At 39.7% G+C, this 21,635-nt stretch overlaps 1 protein-coding gene and 1 non-coding gene across 13 annotated transcripts in view; one reads left to right on the top strand and one right to left on the bottom strand.

The window, feature by feature from the left end:
- Positions 1-21,635, bottom strand: part of RYR2 (ryanodine receptor 2) — a 784,407-nt gene that overhangs the window by 260,752 nt on the left and 502,020 nt on the right. For 10 of the 12 annotated variants that reach the window (XM_032242430.1, XM_032242419.1, XM_032242428.1 and 7 more), the window contains 2 exons: positions 13,924-14,132; positions 10,763-10,937 (listed from right to left, as the gene is read on the bottom strand). In XM_032242430.1, the coding sequence (XP_032098321.1) occupies positions 10,763-10,937; positions 13,924-14,132 (384 nt within the window). The remainder of the gene's footprint in view (positions 1-10,762; positions 10,938-13,923; positions 14,133-21,635) is intronic. The other 2 variants (XM_032242431.1, XM_032242420.1) reach the window with 1 other exon arrangement.
- On the top strand, positions 15,527-15,629 carry LOC116526208. The gene has a single exon (XR_004258025.1). It is a non-coding gene; the product is annotated as a U6 spliceosomal RNA (small nuclear RNA).

Consider the following 21,635-nt stretch of genomic DNA (forward strand, 5'->3'; position numbering starts at 1 on the left):
GCCCATTGAGGGTTAGAGCTATGCAACTCAGTCCATCACAGGTGGAATGGAGACATGGTTTGTATTCCCAATGCTTTACCTGCTAGCAGACACATCTCCACCAAAGCCATGTGTGTGGAGCCCCAAGGAATGCTGAAATAACCCCTCATTAGAAGAATTTGAATTCTACTTCATATGGAAATTCATTTCATTACCCCTCAAAGCATTTCTTTTTTTAAAAGCATAGTTGAGGCCATGCGCAGTGGCTCATGCCTATAATCTTAGCACTTTGGGAGGCCAAGGTAATTGGATCATCTGAGATCAGGAGTTCAAGACCATCCTGGCCAATATGGTAAAACCCCATCTCTACTAAAAATACAAAAATTAGTTGGGTGCGGTGGTGGGCACCTGCAATCCCAGCTACTTGGGAGGCTGAGACAGGAGAATCCCTTGAACCTGGGAGGCAGATGTTGAAGTGAGCCGAGATCATGCCATTGTACTCAAGCATGGGCAGCTAGAGCGAAACACTATCTAAAAAAACAAACAACAAAAAAATTGTTGGGATTTCATATGGCTCTGGAGAAGCCAAGCAGCAGCAGAGTGAAATGAGTAGTCATTCTCACAGTAGTAAGAATTAGCCCATAGCACCTGAGATCTTTCAGCAGACAAGCACAAGCTTCATATCAAGAAGATTCTACACATGGTTTTCCCTATGCTGTCAATAATGCTGGGTAAATAGGAGATCATCTGCGTGTTTTTCACTGATGTTCCTTCGTGTTTATTGTTTATTCCAAACTTTACTGTTGCTGGTTTTGTTTTGCTTTTCTTACACTGAAGTTTGAATTATGTACATATTGGGCATGATATATTCTGTAAGGGAATCTGGAGGTTACACTACGTGATAGTTAAGAAAAAGCTTTGGTAGAACAGGTTAACCATCAAACTGAAGAACAAGTGAAGAAGGGAATACGTTTAGGTTAGAGTATGACATCTTAACTAGTTACTGACTTTATTTTAGGGAGATTTAGTATAATTTTAATACAAATGAGGTTTAATATAGGTGCTGAATAATTGATTTTTTTTCCTATTTAAGTTAATAATAGCTCTTTGACCTATGGAAATTTGCCTTATGAGTATGCCTTAAGAAATAAATTATCCCCAGGCGCAGTGGCTAACGCCTGTAATCCCAACACTTTGGGAGGCTGAGGCAGGTGGATCATCTGAGGTCAGGAGTTTGACACCAGCCTGACCAAAATGGTGAAACCCTATCTCTATTAAAAAATACAAAATTAACCAGGTGTAATGACGCATGCCTGTAATTCCAGCTACTCAGGAGGCTGAGGCAGGAGAACTGCTTAAACCAGGAGGTGGAGGTTGCAATGAGCCAAAATTGCACCACTGCACACCAGCCTAGGCAACAAGAATGAAACTCCCTCTCAAAAATAGAATAAAATAAAATAAAATAAAAATAAAAAGAAGTAAATTATCCTCACTTGGCAAGGAAGAGAGCACACGGCAAAGAAAAGTACAATTTATTTGGGACTCAAGCTCTGATTTGATAAATTGGTGAGCTGAGCTAGATCATGAATGAATCACAAAATTAGCTTCTGTTTCTCCAGAGACTTAGAATAAAAGCCATTGGTTGTCCTTGGTTGTTTTTGTATGTTTGTCTTTTTTGTTGTTGTTATTGTTTTTTGTTTTTTTCTCTAGGCTCCTATCTGATTCTCCGCGCTTAAGATGTTACCATTCTAATGGTACGAAAGTACAAGAAGAGATAAACCCAACCCAAGAGGTCATCAAGGAAGGGCCCATTTCTCCATGTGGACAGGAGCATCTTAAGCTATTCACTGCAGGACTCTTCCGTTCCCAAGGATCACAGACTTATCCCAAAGATGCAGGCAAGAAGAGACACTGAGGGAGAGAACATGTCCCTACTCCCACCACCTAATCAAAACTGCAGAATGGGTGAGAGACTTTAATGAGCCTCCAAAAATACTCCAAAAGAGGCATTGCAAAATAAGTCTCCAAAAAATAACACCTCCAAAAGGGGCATTGCATTAATTCTGGTTCAGAAATCTTTTGAAAGGGATTCTCTTGTGTAGGCTTATGTTGGAAGATGAAAGGGAGACTTCCCTTTGAAAATAGGCTTCCAGAGAAAGCAAGCAAAGGGAGGCACCAAAGTACTATGTAGGATATGAAGCAGTCAAGCACTAGGGAGTTTGGGAAGATGAAGAAATACTGAGAAGTCATTCATTCAAATCCGTTCATTTTGCTTGGGGAGTTCCCCTACACACACAAGACCCCCTGCTCATTAAAGAAAGGACACTACTATGACCTGTACCTGAGCCATATTTTTTCTGTGCTAAAATGAAAAAAAAATTGTCTCATTTCATCCAACTCCTTTTACCTTATTAGGAACTCTAGTAATTATCTCCTCTCATACTCAAGCCTTTATTATTAATTTTTCCTCTTACTAGATCAGTCCCAAAAGCTCTACAGACATGCTCCTGTTTCTTCTTTAAAAATTTCAGGCCAGGTGTGGTGGCTCACACCTGTAATCCCAGCACTTTGGGAGGCTAAGGCAGGTGGATCACCTGAGGTCAGGAGTTCAAGATCAGCCTGGCCAACATGGTGAAACCTCGTCTTTACTAAAAATAAAACAATCAGCGAGATGTGGTAGCATGCATCTGTAATCCAAGTTACTTGGGAGGTTGAGGCAGGAAAATGTCTTGAACCTGGGAGGCAAAGGTTGCAGTGAGCTGAGATTGTGCCACTGCACTCCAGCCCTGGTGACAGAGCGAAACTCTGTCTCAAAAAATAAAGAATTTCAAAATGAACAGAAGTGGACCATGGATTACTGATAACCTTTTGTTCACGACACACTTTCATCATCACCTATTTTTATTTAGTTAGTTGGTCCTTTTAAAAATACTTTAAGTATCTACCAACATATCGCTCATCAGAAAAATTAGAACCTTAATAGTAACCTACATCTATGTGATCCTGACCTTCCCATTTCTCTGTCTCCCTTCACCTGAGGAAATCATCACCCTATATCCTGAAATCAACATTCTCTTATTTTACTTGATACGTATATTAAAAATATATTTTTACATTTAAATTGTTTATAGCTTTTATAAAAATAGCACATGCTACATGTTATTGTGTTGCTTCCTGTTGCTAATGTCTTATAATTCTGAAAGCCACAAGTCCAAAATGGATCTCATTGGCTAAAATCAAGGTGTCTACAGGGCTGAGTTCCTTCTGGAGGCTCTGCAGAGAATCCACTTCCGACTTTCCTGTCTTTTCTAGAGGTCTCTGGCTTTCCCTGACTCCCAGATCTCTCTCTCTCTCTCTCTCTCTCTCTGACACATACAGACACACACACAGACACTCTCTCTCTCTGTCTCTCTCTCTCTCTCTCTGGCTTTCTTGTGATGACATTGGCTCCCTGGATAATCCAGATTAATCTCCTCATTTAAGATCCTTATCTTAATCATATCAACAAAACCTCATTTCCTATATAAGGTAACATATTCATATGTAGTTCCCAAGTTATTCCTTCATTCTGTGTGCTTTCTGTTGTTTCCTGGTTTTGGCAATTCTGAAAACTGCTCCTATAACCCTTCTTGTACATGTCTCCTGCTGTGGAGACACATTAGTGTAGCTAAAAAACTGGAGCAGAGCTTCTGGGTCATGGGTATGTGAATATTCCATTTTCAGAGACACTGTCACACTGTTTTCCAAAGTGGAGAGACCAATTTGCACTCCTAAGAGCAATGTAAAGAGGTCCTACAGATACACTGCTCTCCAATACTGAGTACTGCCAGGTTTTTATAAATGTATGCTAACAGAATGGATGTAAAATAGCATTTAATTGTGAATTTGAATTTCCCTGATCAATAATAATGAACATCTCCTCAAATGTTTATTATCCCTCTGAGTTGCTGCTTCTATGAAATACCTGTTCATGCCTTTTCATCATTTTGATGTCAGAAATTGTATTTTCTTAGCACTAACCTTTTTTTTTTTCAGTTTTACACATTGTGAATAGCATCTCTCCATTAACAGATGATTCTTTTTCTGCTTCCTTTAAGGTTTTTTTTTTCAAATTAATGTTCTTAAGTTTGTCTGTTTTATCCACCAGTGGTTTCAAAGTTTTGTTTTTGACACTAAAGGCCATTTCGTGTTTGTTATCATATATGGTGTGAGGAAGTGAACCATCTCATATTTTCCATACAAATCCCCTTTTGTCACAGGCCTCCTTTCCCCAACATGCTGACACACTACCTTGTCATGTTCTAAGCTTCCCTACACGTGCTGGTATGTTTCTGACATTTCTACTTTATGCCACTGGTCGATTTGTCTATCCCTACAACAATACCACTCAATTTCAATGGCTATAGATTCACGATAAATCCCAGCACTCTGGGAGGCCAAGGCAGGTGAATCACATATTTGGCAGGACATGCATCCCCTCACTGCTTTTAGACAGAAGATATTTTAGTCCTTTACACTTCTATATACATTTTAGAATCATCATATCAACTCCCATAAAAACACTTGGGATTTTTATTTGAAAAGTATGATCGACAGTATTGAAGCTACAGATCACTTTTGGAAGAATGAATATCCTCAGGCAATTGTCTTCTCCATGAACACAATACACCTCTTTTTATTTGGTGATAAGTCTCTTAATAAATTCAACCATCTCTCAATAAGTTTTACTAATTTTCTCAGTAAAGGTATTTTATACCCTCTATTAGAGTAATACCTAGCTATTGTTAGTCTCTGATGTTACTATAAATGGTATCTTTAATTTACTTTTCTTGACTGCTGCTAGAATAGAAATTCTACCTTACAGAACACTCCAATTGTTTCTAGTAATGTGTATAGATTCTTTAGGGTTTTCTCTGTAAATACTTACATTGTTTTCAAATAATGATAAACTTGTTCCTTTTACTCAAATTCTTATCAGCTCCAATTTCTTTTTCTTGTCATATTACAAGTTTGGGAAACAATTTAGAAAAAGATTTTAGCACAGGAATATTCTGTGGTTGCTGAAGTACTGAAAAGTTTTATAAATTCTCTGTAATTTAATTTCTCATATAACTAGACCGTCTTTGTGTCTGTGCCATGATATGGCATGTTTTGCCATCTTCATAACTCCTTCTTATTGTTATTCAGTCAGCTCAGACATACATACACCGGCTTTTAAAGTACTGAAAATAACTATGTGGTAAGATGGATGGAAATTTATATATGTATGCTGGGGGTGGGGGAAGAAGAGAGATCTCAGACCTTTACTATCCCTGTTCTTGTCTCCCCACTAATGTGATGAGGATCACCTCCACTAGGCTCTTGAGGAATGTGTACATAAAGGGATGCTCCATGTTAAAATCATTGCTTTAATATAAAAAGCTTTAGTCTGAAAACATGATGCGGAATAATCTCTGGTTTTGGTAAAATGCATTAGACCATGGATGTGCCAGGAGAGCTCCTCCTGGGTTCTTGGTATGGAGGAGTATCATAACTTCATTGGCTACTATACCTCTGTGGGTAAAAGTGTAAATGTCAACTAAGTTATTATGCAGCATGGCTTATAATAAATATGCCTCCTGATCAGTTAACTGCATATGAGCTTGGAGAATTATACATACATCTAAAAACACTCCTGTTGGAAGAGGAATCCTTGGGGCTGCCCTGCTGGCAAGCCACGATTCCTGTTCTCTCGCTAAACAGACTGTGTCATGGTAGCCTTTGATAGTCTTGTGAGTCTGAGGGTTCGGTTGAACCTAAGAAAGCCCCTTGATCAATATATTAGTATTCTATTGCTATGGAACAAACCACCACAAGCTTTTAAAGCAACACTCATTTATTATCTCAGAGTTCTGCGGGTCAGAGGTCCAGGAATGGTAGGGCTGGGTTCTGTGCTCAGGATTTCACAAGGATGAAATTAAAAAGGTGGCATGGGCTACATTCTCATCTGAGGGTTGGAGTCAGCTTCCAAGCTCCCTGGTTGTTGATGTATTTTGGTTCCTTGGGCTGTAGAGCTGAGTTTCCTTGTTTTGTGTTTTTTTGCCAGCTATCAACGTGGGGCTGATCTGAGTTTTCAGAAGCAGCTGCAGGTTGCTCTCTCCATACCACAGCAGTTTGCTTCCTCAAGTCCAGCAGGAAAATTTATCTCATATTTTGTATCTCTGACTTCAGGAAGGGGCCAATCCCTAAGGGCTTGTCAGGTTAGGTCAGGACCACCTGTATAATTTCTATTTGATTAACTCAAAGTAAACTGATGTAGTGACCTAATCATGAGTGATAACCCATCATAGTCACAAGTTCTGCTGACAGTCAAGAGGAGAGGGTTTTATAAGACGGTGTGTACACCACAGGGAAAGATTCCTAGGAGCAATCTTAGGATTCTGCCCACCAGAGTGAACACCGCAACTTCTTTTCCTGGACTTCCCCAATCCTGATTTTGAATGTTTATCAGCCCAATGGTGAGAAGAGACAAGAATTCATGGAAAAAGTTAAGCTTATGAAAAACTGCTTCAACACAAGCCCTGCACTATTCCCGTGTTGACATTACAGTCAGAGAGGTCTTTTAAAAGTGATGATTCAAGAAATCCTTTTGCCTTCCTCAAAGATACTCTGAAAAGATTTACAAAAAGCCAAAGAGAAGGGAGACTCCTAACAGAGGACCTGCCACCTAGACACTGTAGCCTTTAAACCCTGAAACTGCAGTGGAATTTCACTCTAGCTCAACAGTGCTCTTGACCTTGACCGTGTGAGTGTGATTTTGAGGAGGAGCTGAGGGAATGAGAGTCTTGCTCCATCTACCAGAGACCAGAGCTTCTGTCACTCGGTTTTCATCCAGCTAACAGATGAGTTTCCTGAAGGATGCTAGAGTCCCTATTTGACCAAGAGGTCTGAAGACCCTTAGAAAAGCCCTAGCAGCATCTTTTGTTGTTGTTGTTGTTTGTTTGTTTGTTTGTTTTGAGACGGAGTCTCGCTCTGTCACCCAGGCTGGAGTGCAGTGGCACAAGCTCGGTTCACTGCAACCTCTGCCTCCTGGGTTCAAGCGATTCTCAGCCTCCCGAGTACCTGGGACTACAAGGCGCCCACCACCACACCCGGCTACTTTTTTGTATTTTTAGTAGAGATGGGGTTTCACTGTATTAGCCAGGATGGTCTCAATCTCCTGACCTCATGATCCACCATCTAGTTCTAAAAGAGGATAGGGTTGTTCCTCGCAGCATCTGTATGGAACAACCCTATTCTTTTCCAGAACTAGATGGCCATAGCTTCACCTGGATTTCAACGGATGGCCATATCAGTCTTTCAACAATGTCTGTGGTTTTCTTTATGATATTATATAGAAACAATTTATACTGGTCAGGATACCATTTGAGTCGTATAAATTATGCAAAAGATAGGAAGGTCAAAATATATTTGGCCATGTTGTCTACTAAGCTGACCAGACAGGGATCTAATAGTATGTGTCTGTGTGTATGTGTATGCATACAACACATATACATACGTATGGATCTCTGTGTGTGTGTGTGTGTGTGTGTGTGTATCTCCATGGATAATATTTTCTACATTTATGCATCTTACCATATACTTTAATAGTCAATGTATAGACAACTGAGCTTCCTCTGTAGCAATAAGAAGAAATTATAAAGAGAGTTTAAAATGCCGAATCAAACATCACACAGACATAAAGACAGGCTAAGCGTAAGAAAAAATTAAAACAGACCACTTATAAATCAACTTTAGTACTTCAGCAGCCGCAGTATGCTTCTGTGCTAGAAAACCCTAAATTAATCGTTTTTCAAACTGGATCCTTTGAGCCCTAGCTATTTCAAAGCTAGCTCTCAGTAGTGACAGGTAAATTAAGGAGCTTTTTTAAGGAAGCTATATAAAGTTAATATGGAAGAAGAGGGATGGGGAAGAGATATTCCAGTACCAAAAAGCACTGAAAAATCATAGGTATGGATAAACTCTGAAGTCCTTTCTATGGCAGAAAATTTAGATTTATTAGAGACCCCTACAAAGTTACTACTAAATGATCATTGCTACATAAAGCTTATACCCTGCCTTGAAGACCAAAAGGCAGGTCTTCCCAAAACTTCTAATAAAAGCCCAGCAACGTGAACTACAAAATTCAAACAATTCATCAAAATCCTATATTAACACTATGATAGAGATACTGATATAAAGTTCAAGTCCGTTTTTAAATTTTAAAAACTCTATGAAGTACAAAGTCAAAAGACAAAGTTGTTCAAAACTATGTGCTGCTCTGACACACTTCCGACCTATCTTGCTATTGCAATGGTGATTGGTCTATGCAACTGTGTGATACCATTAACATTTCCTACATGCTTAAATAATACGGATGACCATTCAGCAAATCTACGTGTATTATGTGAACCACATACCATATAAACAGAACTCACACAAGCATTTAAATTTTTTTAACGTCCAAAGAAAGGAAGCATAGCAGATAAGTATTTTTTAAATAAAACCAGTTAAAAAAATGAAACCTAGGTGACACCCGTAGTAGCAGTCAGTGTAGACAGATAGATAACACCAATAAAAACCCTTCCTCTCCCCTTTCCCTTAATACTCTGACATCTCTAAAAATAATATCAGAGAAAGGGAGGCAAGTAGGGGAGCGTTGGAGCACTAATTTAACCACCCAGATATATGTGTTCAAAATAGATATTAAGGACATAAAAAATAGTTAGAAAAAATGAATATGACCTAATATTTGATAGCACAACAGAATGGCTATAGTCAATAATAATTCAATCATACATTTAAAAATAGCTAGGAGTATAACTGGATTGTTTGTAACACAAAAGAAAAATGCTTGAGGCGATGGATACCCCATTTTCCATGATGTGATTATTATGCATCGCATCCCTGCATCAAAACATCTCATGTACTTCATACATATTAGACTATGTGTCTCCAAAAAGTAAAAATTAAAATTTTTAAGAATAGTAATTGAGTTATACAAATGTAAAATTATTAATTCTGCCAATCTGTGTTAGGGAAATAATGTTCGTAGCTAGTCACAAGCTAGCTAAAGGAATTAATATAAAACTTAATACAAGTAATGAACTGGCTAACATTTTGAAGATCAGTGACAAATTTATATAGACTATTAGAAATAGTGGTTGAGGTATATATCTTAAAATCCAAGACGATATGTATGCAAATATATTGACATTTTTATATGCAAACACATATGCAAATATATAACCAATATATTCAAAAAAACATTTTGAAAAGAAGTGCTCAGCTTGTTTTTGAAATAAGATTATTATTTTGAGACAAGGTCTTACTCTGCCACCCAGGCTGGAGTACAGTGGCACAATCACAGCTCACTGCTGTCCTTGACTTCCCTGGGTTCAAGCAATTCTCCCTCCTCAGCCACCTGAGTAACGGGAGCTGCAGGAACATGCCACCACACCTGGCTAATTTTTAAATTTTTGTAGAAACAGAGTCTTGCTATGTTACCCAGGCTAGTCGCAAACTGCTGGGCTCAGCTATGCTCCCACTTTAGCCTCCTAAAGTGCTGGGATTACAGGCGTGAATCACCACACCTGGCTGAAATAAGATAATTAAATAATTTTCATCAAATATTGTCTTGCTTATGTGCTCCAGAGGAACACTATCCAAGAGAACTTTCTGGGATGAGGGCAGTATTCTCTATCTGCATTGTCCAGTAGGGGCAGCCCTAGCCACCTGTGGGAATTGAGCCCTCCAATGGTGACCAGTGTGACTAAGAAACTCACTTCTTAACTTTTTAAAATTTAGGCCGGGCGTGGTGGCTCACACCTGTAATCCCAGAACTTTGGGAGGCCAAGGTGGGTGGATCACGAGGTCAGGAGATGGAGACCAGCCTGGTCAACATGGTGAAACCCCATCTCTACTAAAAATACAAAAATTAGACAGGCGCGCTGGCAGGCACCTGGAATCCCAGCTACTCAGGAGGCTGAGGCAGGAGAATCATTTGAATCCGGGAGGCGGAGGTTGCAGTGAGCTGAGATTGTACAAATGCACTCCAGCCCAGGCAAAAAGAGCAAAACTCCATCTCAAAAAAAGAAAAAAAAAATTCAACTAACTTAAATGTAAACAGCTCTGTGCAACCAGTGGCCATGAAACTGGGAGTGTGTCTCTGAAGAGCAAATGCCTTCCTCGCTGCAGCCACACCCTCCATCTGTACAACTCTGCTCAAAGGTCATCTCAGGGCCTCACAGGCAGCGGCACGAGCATTCCTGTCTTTGAACTTAGCCACCGAACAGAAACTATACAAGTGTCGACCTCCCCTGACAGGTAATCTGTAATCTACACAAGGATAGGACAGTGTCCTATTCATCTTTGTTGCCTCAGCATCCAGCAAAGCACCTGATCCATGGTGGGTCCTCATTTCATTTTTACGAAATGAATAAACAGAAAGTGGCTCTAGGCAGCTGATGAGACAGGGAAGTTCTAAATGAAAATTTAACAATGATGGAAAACGATTGTTTTGCCTGCTATGTATTTTCTTATTCATACTCATAAAAGCCATTTCGGCCTTATTGAAATCCTAGCTAAGTCGTATAGGGAGCATTTCTACTAAAGTAATATCAAGGGCATCCAGTCAAGTCGGCCACACGATGCCCTCATGATTTACAGCTGCAACTCATCTGCTCATTCACCCTCAAGCAGAAACTGGTCAGGAAGCTTCACTGTGCCGCAAACTTAAAAACAACACAAAACGTAGTAGACTTACCATCACCAACATCAAAGTCCTTGAAAGCCAGTTCTGACCCTGAATCATCCAGAAGGATTTCACCATTCAGTGTGAACATCATGGTGTGTTCATTCATGTCGACCATACACCCCACAACATCGCCTGCTTGCCAAGAGCGCCCATAGTGTTCGTTGCCCTGATGCCACCGCTGGGCCTATGGAGCACAGAAAAGTCCCTTGTCACGGACTAAGCCAAGAAAATAGCACCCGCCCACCACTCTGCCATGACTTAACAGCAGCCCCTTCCATGAACACCACAGTATGAGAAGCTCCGGCTGGCTATCAGTCTACTACAATGTCCTAAGCAAAATGAAGCTGCCTGGGAATTCTAAATCTCTACCTAATATTAACATGGTATATTATTGGATCTTGAAAAAAAAATCCAATAGCTATTTCATGATTTTGTGAGTCGATTATTTTAAAATCTAACCTCACGTATTTTCTACTGAAAGACAAATGATATGCCTTCAGAATATACTATTTTTTCTGCTACAATGAATGTTTCCCAGAATATGGGTTGTTTTTCTCTACTCCCACAAATGCAAATAATTACAAGGTAGGGAATCAAGCTGGACAGCTGTCATCGAAAATGATAGTGTAATTTTCATCTATTTCAAAATAAAATGTTATTCCTTAGAACCGATGGCACAGATATTTTAACAAAATGGAACTCTAGAAGCATTTCAGTTACATACTATAAGTAAAAAAAGCTTCAAATCAAACCTAAAAATATCCTTAGGATATCTGCTGAAGGAACAAGCCAAAAAGTGAATATAGATGCCAACCTTTTTTTATATATACATAAAGTGAAATCTCATACTGTAGGTACATTCGAAACACAGTTTTGATAAATGTGATTTTTTGGATCTACAAGTATATCCCATTGCTTTATAGGGACACGTGAGTTATATAAATTATTTTGTCAGGTACATCTTTTAACTTTTTGCTTAAGCCTCACCTTCATTGTGAATTGGTATGTTATAGGACATAGTCATCAATATAAAACAATGATGTAATTCTCAATATAACACACTGTGCTTTTTAAAAAGTTTACATCAGGAATCCAAAGGCATAACATGCCTGACACACTTACCTGGCTGTGGTGTTCTCCTTCCTTCCCCACCCACCCCATGCCTGTTCCCAAACTGGGAGTATCCTTTCTTGCCTATTGTTTGATTGGAAGTAAACGTTATTTTAACTTCCTCAGAATACTTCCTACTCTGGTTCATTCCATCTGATCTTCAGGAAGTATAAACCTACAGCTGCCTTTTATCTATTATTTTATTTTTTGAAGTTTAAAGTTTGCTAACTTTGAGCCCCCCCCAAAAGGTGTTAAAATTTTCTATTTGAAATTAAAAAAAAAAAAAAAAACTGGATTCGGGAAATGTGATGTTTCAGAACTAAGTGGATAAAGTGCCCTAATTTCAAGCCTAGAAATGGTTTCCTACACAGTGCCTCACATACCAAGAAATAACCAAATGTCGAATCTCTTCATGATTGCTTATGTATTCTAATTTAATTTTTCCTAGTTAAAAAGTAGCTTTTTTAGCCAGGCACGGTGGCTCAAGCCTGTAATCCTGTCACTTTGGGAGGTTGAGGTGGGCAGATCACGAGGTCAAAAGATCAAGACCATCTTGGCCAACATGGTAAAACTCCATCTTTACTAAAAATACAAAAATTAGCTAGTATGGTGGTGCATGCCTATAGTCTCAGCTACTCGGGAGGCTGAGGCAGGAGAATCACTTGAACCTGGGAGTTGGAGGTTGCAGTGAGCTGAGATTGTGCCACTGCACTCCAGTCTGGCAACAGAGCGAGACTCCGTCCCAAAAAATAAAAAGACAAAGAAAAAAGTAGCTTTTTCCCCCTCAAGTGACAAGGTATATAAATTCACTTAAAAAAATCAAAAAAATAAAATAAGACTTAAAAAAAACGGTGACTGTACCAATCAAAAGTGACTATTATTATCCTATTGTGGCTATATGAGTATATACATTGTTGTTACTATTATTTGTTTGTTCATTTGTTTTGAGACAGAGTCTCGCTCTGCTGCCCGGGCTGGAATGCAGCGGTGTGATCATGGCTCACTGCACCCTCAACCTCCCAAGCTCAAGCAATCCTCTTACCTCAGCCTCCTAAATAGCTGGGACCACAAGTGTGCACCACCATGCTTGGCTAATTAAAAAATTTGTTTTGTAAGACAGGGTCTTACTTTGTTGCCCGCTGGGCTTGCACTCCTAGCCTCACGTGATCCCTCTGCCTCAGCCTCCTGAAGTGTTGGGATTACAGGCACCTGGCCCATACTATTAATCAAAATATTTTACACATATAAAACAATCTTTAGCCGGGCGCAGGAGCTCACACTTGTAATCCCAGAACTTTGGGAGGTTGAGGCGGGCAGATCACTATCACTTGAGGTCGGGAGTTCAAGACCAGCTCAACTAGCATGGAGGAAACTCCATTTCTACTGAAAATACAAAATTAGCGTGCTGTGGTGGTACATGCCTATAGTCTCAGCTACTCAGGGGGTTGAGGCAGGAGAATCACTTGAACCTGGGAGGTGGAGGTTGCAGTGAGCTGAGGTCACGCCGTTGTACTCCAGCCTGGGCAACAAAAGTGAAATTACATCTCAAAAAAAAAAAAATCTTTAAACACTTATAAATAAATACATAAATAACAAAACAAACGCCTGACCAGCTTCCACCCAACTTGATAGAAATTACTAATAATGTTGAAAATGAAAACCATTTGTGATTATAAACAACCCTGCCTTCAACACTGTGGCTATTAAACATTTATATAAACATACCATTAATTATTGCTTAAACTCCTGATATGGAATTGCCGTATCAATGTATACGCAATTTTCCTTTATATATGTTATCTTTAACATTCCGACAGATGAAGATGATTTATCTTTTTGATAACCATGGAAAAGCAGTGTCTTACTTGATGAATTTCACTGTCTTCATGGGTTGTAGGGAAGAGTTTTGAGGCTACAAGCACAAACACTTTCCCGTGAAATATTTTTCCATGTTTGTGCTGTGGAAAATACTGGTATTGTGATGCTACCCAGAGGAACAGCAGAGGAGGCGAGCCTCCAGCACGTACAGTACATGACTGGTTCGGGCCAAAGTCACTCACCTTGAAGCCATCAAAGGCAAAGGCACGTTCATCCGAGCCAAGCTCTTGATCCGGTTGACAACCGGGCCTACTCCAGCCAACCCTCATGTCTCCAGCAGTGACCGCCTCAAATTCAAAATACCACCGTCCCGCCTTCACTGCGTAGGTCTTCTCGGCTCGGAAGATTCGGAATCTTTCCCCAGTGCCGCTGCACACTTCGGCTCTGGCTGCTGAGAAACGGACAGAGATTTCTGGTGGTCATTGGATGGGAAATTGAAAAAGAAAGAAAGATATCACAAATAAAAGAAGGAAAGACACATCATGACTTCAGCAATTCAACCTGCAGCGATGATGATAATGATACCCGCTTTTCTTCTTTCACATTTTACCAAGTGCTTTCTTATCTAGGATCAGCCACTGGCAGACCAGCTGGGTGAAGTGGAAGGCAACAGGGCTTGTGCTGAAGAGCCTGGAGAACGAACCTCAGTAATGCCACCGGGGGGGGCGGGGGGTGGTATTCCCTCCATCAGCCTGATTTTCAGGACAGAACAACTTTTCTGTAGAAGAAAACCCAAAAGTGGCTTGGTGCTTTGGTTGTGGAGGACGAGATGGAAAGAAGACAGTAAGATAAAAGATCCAAACTGCTCCCGATAAGAAATGAGTAGACATTTAGGGGTGAGAGAGAAGAGGGAAGACAAAGCAAGGAAGGGAAAAGAGACAGAAATAAGAGAAACCTATCAACAGTGGAGAAACGAAACAACAGTATCAACTGTAAAATTCCCCTACAGGACTGTGATGGCGAAGGAACTCAAATGTGATACAAAACGTTTCCATTCTCCCATACATCTTCACTGTAATCTGTCACACATACAAATGCTGTATTTAAAAGATCTGGGGTAAAAATAAAAACGTCAGCATCCAACACTGGGACCAGCGTGATGCAAAAGAGGAAGTATCTGCAGGAAATGAGATGCAGGCGAGATTGAGAGCGATGAGAGGGGGAAGCCTCAGACTGAGGAACCCAGTGCCAGAATGGCGATGAGAAGGTAAGTCCCTCAGGAATCACAGGGAATGGGAAGGAGTGTCCACTGAATTGATGTCTCAAAGAAGGTGGTCACCTCAGCTAAGATCTGAGTTAGATGCAGAGGAGGAAACCTCAGACTTGACCAAACTAAAAATGGTGGAATTTGGGAGCTGCCTCATGTTATTATCCCTCTTCTTCCAACTTTGTGTCCAATAGCTGGCAGAGTCACTAGATACTGGTTAAATTCTAGTTCTCAGCCAGGTGTGGTGGCTCACACCTGTAATGCCAATACTTTGGAAGGCCAAGGTGGGAGGATCGCTTGAGCCCAGGATTTTGAGACCCACCTGGGCAACACAGTGGAACCCTGTCTCTACAGAAAGTTTAAAAATTCAGCCAGACATGGTAGCACATGCCTGTAAGTCCAAGCTCCTCAAGAGGCTGATATGGAAGGATCACTTGAGCCTGGAAGGTCGAGGCTGCAGTGAGCTATGGTCACACTACTGCACTCCAGCCTGGGTGACAGAGTGAGATCCTGTCTCAAACCAAGACAAAGAAAGAAACTAGTTCCTATTTGTTTCTCCTTAAGGTTTAGGTAAGACCGTGCTTGCCTCAACAGCACATATACTAAAACTGGAACGATACAGAGATGAGTGTGGCCCCTCATGAGGGTGTCTCGCAAATTCATGAAGCGTTCCATAGTTTTATGGATCCAACCGCACCTGCGCCGGCTCCTGCAGGTGCAGAGAGTGCGAATGCACCTCCTGTAAGAAAAGCTGCTGCTCCTACCGCCCTGTGGGCTGTGCCAAGTGTGCCCGGGGCTGCATTTGCAAAGGGGCGTTGGACAAGTGCAATTGCTGTGTCTGATGCTGGGGCACCCCTGTTCCCAGGTGGAGATAATGCAACCTCTACAAACCTGGATTTTTTTTTTTTAATGTACAACCACGACCCATTTGCTACATTCCTTTTTCTGTGAAACAATGTGAATGATAGTAAAACAGCTTTGACTTGGAAAAAAAAAAAGGATTTAGGAAAAACCTTACACATACTAAAAACTTAATAACAGTTCAATCATTGACTCGGTAAGTTCAAATTAGAACTATAAAAATAATCTAGATAAGCACTAAAGGTTGCCAATAAACGTACAGCTAGATCATATGTAACAGTTTAAAATTAGACGCAGTAAAGCAGTGAAGACCACAGGGCTGCAGCATGGGATAGCTCCTACCGCATGGGCTTCATTAATGAAATGATCAATAACTGCTTTTTGATAATGGCGGTGGTGATTATTGAACGTAGAACTAATTGTAATTGCTGGCTAACCCTTCAAAAACTAGCTGAAGTCTCTGAATAAGACACAGAAACATCTCCATGGTTAGGCGTAAATTCTCATGCTTATTATTTAGTAACTAAATATGTTTTGAAAAATAGGAACTTAAAATTTGTTTTTGAGAGAAAAAAATTCTATCCGATTTTATAATATCTAAAGGTAGTTTGTGCTTTTAAGAAACTAGTTCTCGGACGGGTGCAGCGGTTCACACCTGTGGGAGGCCAAGGCAGGCGAATCACCTGAGGTCAGGAGTTTGAGACCACCCTCGCCAACATGGTGAAACTCATCTCTACTAAAAATACAAAAATTAGCCGGGAATGGTGGCACATGCCTGTAATCCCAGCTACTTGGGAGGCTGGGGCAGGAGAATCGCTTGAGCCCGGGAGGTGGAGGTTGCAGTGAGCCAAGATCATGGCACTCTAGCATGGGCAACAGAGCAAGACTCTATGTCAAGAAAAAAAAAGAAAAGAAACTAGTTCTCAGTGCCACAATACTAAATAAACAGGAAAAGTCAAGTTTTCATTCAGAGTTAATATTTCCTCAAAAAACAGATTACCGATCAATTCCTTCCTTAAAATATGCCTGTAACCTTCCCTAAATGAATCTAAGAGATATTAAATATGAGCTATAAGTTATACAAACATTTGTAGATTATTTTCCCAACAGAAAAAAATATCAGGCAGTTATCCTTATTTTTAATTACATTGATATTTGTGAATAAAATCTTATATTACATTTCTAGTATACATTAATAGATTTAACCTCTAATTTTCTAAATACAGAATTTAGGCTTTTTTGGAAAACTAAACTACTGAAAAATCCCACGTTCTCTTTCTCTGTTTGGTTTCCAATATATCTAGACATCACAAATATGTATAGTGTGCTCAAGTCACACAAACTAATTTTAAAATTAGCTCAATCAAATACTTTAGGAGGCAAATTTGGTACAAAATATAATAGATAATTTCCCCAAAAGCCTCCTACAAAATTCTCTTGGAATTAAAACATACCACTAATCCCTTCTATTACTATAAGGTATGAAAATAGGGAGCACTATTTGGAGATTATAGTGCAATAAGAACAATGCAGAATTTCTGAGCCCTGGTATTCTTTTTCCCAGCCCCAATGCTGTATTATTATGCTCATTGATGACACTCAACCTGAACTTGAAACAAACATGTGGTTCACAGACACTATCATGCCTGAAACTTCACAAAAAAAAACAAAAAAAAACCCACTTCTTTTTCTTTTTTAATCTCTGTGGATTTTCCTATTTGTTTTTGTTTTTGTTGAGACGGAGTTTCACTCTTGTTGCCCAGGCCGAAATGCAATGGCGCTATCTCAGCTCATGCAACTTCCACATCCCGGGTTCAGGCAATTCTCCTGCCTCAGCTTCCTGAGTAGCTGGGGTTACAGGCATGTGCCACTGTCCATGCCCAGCTAAGTTTTTTGTATTTTCAGTAGAGATGGGGTTTCACCATGTTGATAAGGCTGGTCTTGAACTCCTGATCTCAGGTGATCCACCAACCTCAGCCTCCCAAAGTGCTGGGATTACAGGCGTGAGCCACCGTGCCCCGCCCATAGTATATATTTCTCAAGTTAGTTTAGGTTAGTTTGCAACCACTTTTTAAAGAAGCAACAGTTCAACATACACCTCTTGCTAAAATACTGATACAAAGTGAAATCTGGGTTTGTAGGTGTTTTTAAAAAAGATCCAGGCAGTCTGTAACACATTTATTTTGCATACCTTATAACATCAAGCCCCCGAGCACAAAGTAAGTGCTCCGTAGATACCTGCCAAACTGGACCTAGAAACAGAGACTCTTCCAAGCTCTGGACATAGGAGCGCAGGCAAATAGCTAATGGGTGGCATCCTGTCAAAAGCATAGAGCTCTCCCCCAAACACCCTTATGCTTTACTTAATTTTAAACATGATACATTTATGTATTTGGAAGGCGCAGGTAATTATAACTCATGCAAGTGTGTTATATAAGTGATGTTTATGCTGTTATAATGAATATAATAATAATAGACATTTAAAAATGAATAACTGGGAGACATAGTCCTGTCATACATTATCAAGTCTGTTTGTATTCAAAGTAGAAACAATTCAGGACTTATATTATTAACAAACCACCTCAAGATGAAGGCAAAGGACTGGGAAAAGACTGTGTTCCCAGTACCTCCCAGGCATGACACACAGCCAATGACCTAACTAGGGCCTAAAAAGGCCGAAAGTAACCATACACCCTGCTCTCCAAACTATACAGCTAAAAACATTTGCCACTGGAGGGCAGTCAAGATCTAACTATGTATTTAAAAACTCATAAGCAGCTATAAGGAAAAGCTAAAATTATACACATATCTAGAATTTTTAGGTCTAATGATAATATTTTTTAAAATTATTGGTATTAATCAGCTATCCTTTCAACTTCCTGGTATTATTTTGGATAAAACAATTCAAATGTTGATTAAACCTTGTAGTAAATAAGAATAAATTCCATTTTTAAATGCTTTAAAATATTATTGAGAACAATACTCCAAAGATACTACAACTCAAATACTAAGTTCACATTTTATCTGGACTATGTAAGCATTCTCCTAAGAGAAAATAAATTATAATTCTGATTAATTACATAAGACCCGATTCTATTTTATTAGACCTTTTATGTCCTCGACTTTTTAAAAAAGTCAGCAACAGCGTATAGACTGCTATAAACTAAAGTTTTAAATCTCATCTTAGTGATAATCAGACTGATTTTGCTTTATGCTATAACATCTCTCAACATCTATCTTTTAATTTTTCATTCCCACCATCCTTGTTCAACAAAACAATTTTCTAAAGCCTCCCAACCAGTCTATCTCCAAGCACTCCCCCCTCCAATCTGTCCCTTCCCACTGTTGCCATAGTTATATTGCTATTGTAAACTGTGATCACACGTCAAGCTCTTGCTTTAAAACTTCCTGGGGCTGGTTGGTATGCCTTATATAAATGTATCCTCATTTCTTAGCTGAGTTTGCAAGATATTCCATATTTTGTCCTAATCCTTCTACCTTCACCTATGACTGTTCTCTCTCCCCAGCTGTATCCTATATTTCATCCTAAGTGGACTATCTACCCTTCCTCAACACTTTCTATACCTAATCACATCAGGTGTACTTTCTTTCTAGTAGCGATGGCCTTTCTGACACTAATCTCTGCTTGCTGAAATTTTGATCCCCCCGACATCTAACTCTGAAGACGCTTTCTCCCTTTCCTGATTCCTCCCATTGGAAAATTAATCTTTCTTCTTATGTATTTTCCATACAGATCACCTGCATCCCTACTATGAAGCATGCTATTGGATTCTGGCATACAACAATAAACATAATCTCAGTTTCTGCTGTAGAATATACAACTCTATTCTCATCGCTCATTGTTCACATAACTTAAGTACAATCAAACCTTGTCAAACAGTTGCCAGTGGCTCTATCTCTAAATTCTTAAAATTCAGAAATGTGCCATTTGTGTGATCACCATTTCTTCCTCTTGGTTTTCTCGTTTTCTTATACAAATACATTCACTCTTCAACTCATTAAATTCCTTCTTTCTTCCCTTCCTTACCTATGTAACTTTCCATACTTTCTTGCCCTTATTACCTTTTCTCCTACTTGCTCTGTTAACCCCAATGACTGTCCAATTTCACTACCTTCACTCTCAACCTCTCTACCTGCTCTGCTGAGTTTGCCAGAAAACACATGCACATAACAGATTGGCACCACTAACTCACAGTCTCTAACCTCAACTGGACTACCAATGTTTCTCCACAATGCTTTTATCTGTTTGCAGTCTCTTCTCTGTTCCATCCCACAAAACAGCTATTTTTAATCTTTATTGCTAAGTGACATCAGCAGAAATGGTGGAGAAAGAACTTCCAAAAATCCTTTTCTCCATAAAATTAATGAGAACACTGGGAAAAATTATGCAAATCAGATTTCTCATAGCTCTGGAAATTAACTACAGGCTGGCAAAAATCCAGGGAGTGTTTATTTGATAAAAATCTTCAAATGTTGGTAAGAACAGCAAACTAGTGATGTTTTAGTTAGCCACATCGCCCTCTCTCTCATTCCATGGCATGCTGAAAATCACCACCCCTGAAGTGGGTGGAACAGAGTTGGAATTCCTCCAAAGCCCAGTTCCAGATAACTGTCATTATGTTATCTTTTCTGGAAAATTCCACTTGTAAAACTTGTCTTTATTCCACTTAACTTAGAGCTTGCCCAATGCAAATAGTCATTTCTCCAAGGACATTCATTGAAAATCATCTGGGGCAATTTGTTCGCCTTGCAGCTTTTCGAGGTAGCAATAATGGTAGAGGCAAACAACAACTGACCAAGAAGTTTAAAAGGAAAAGCTGGTGAATGAAAGATCCATAGCAGGATGTGAGACTCTCCAACATATTCCTGGGACTCTAGAAAGCCACGCTCAGGCCCAGGGCTGTGAATGTATTCGGGAAAAACATGAGAAAACTCACAGCTCTGAAAGACCTTGAGGCTCTGCACGTGCAGTAAGAGAAGGCTAATGTGAAATTGTAAATTGCCTAGTTGAGTGTTGAAGGCATGTGCCAACACGCTCACATTACATTGCCTCTCCTTTGGTAAAGACTGGGAGACTTATTGGTTCTAGGCATTTAAAGAAGTCTCTGTCCTACCATTAGCTGACCACTAAGCTAATGAAACTGAGACTTCAGTGGCCACATGACAGGCAACACAGTCTCTACTAAACTAGCTTAGAAAAATTACTAAGCAAACAAACAATGACAACAAGCACAACACCAACATCTGAAATAGTGGCGAATACAGAGTTACCAAATTACATTACTTTAAATGTCCAATATTTCACAAAAACTGTGAGACGTGTAAAAAGACAAGAAAGTATATCCCATACATAAAGGGGAAAAAGCAGTCATTAGAAATTATTCCTCAGGAGGCTGAGATGTTGGGCTTATTAAACAAAGACTTTAAGTTAGGTATTTTAAATATGTTCAAAGAACTAAAGAAAACCATGTGTAATGAACTAAAGAAAAGAATGAGGTTGGGCACATCGTCTCATGCTTATAATCCTAGCATTATAAGCTAGGGAGGCTGAGGCAGGTGGATCACCTGACGTCAGGAATTCAAGACCAGCCTGACCGACATGGTGCAACCCTAACCCTGCCTCTACTAAAATTACAAAATTAGCTGGGCATGGTGGTGCATGCCAGTAATCCCAGTTACTTGGGAGGCTAAGGCAGGAGAATCACTTGAACCGGGGAAATGGAGGTTGCAGTGAGCTGAGATCATGCCACTACACTCCAACCTGGGCAACAAGGACAAAACTCCATCTCAAAAAAAAAAAAAAAA

This window comes from Sapajus apella, unplaced genomic scaffold (genome assembly GCF_009761245.1).
Source record: "Sapajus apella isolate SASKATOON/1434 unplaced genomic scaffold, GSC_monkey_1.0 scaffold49, whole genome shotgun sequence".
Taxonomy (NCBI): Eukaryota; Metazoa; Chordata; class Mammalia; order Primates; family Cebidae; genus Sapajus; species Sapajus apella.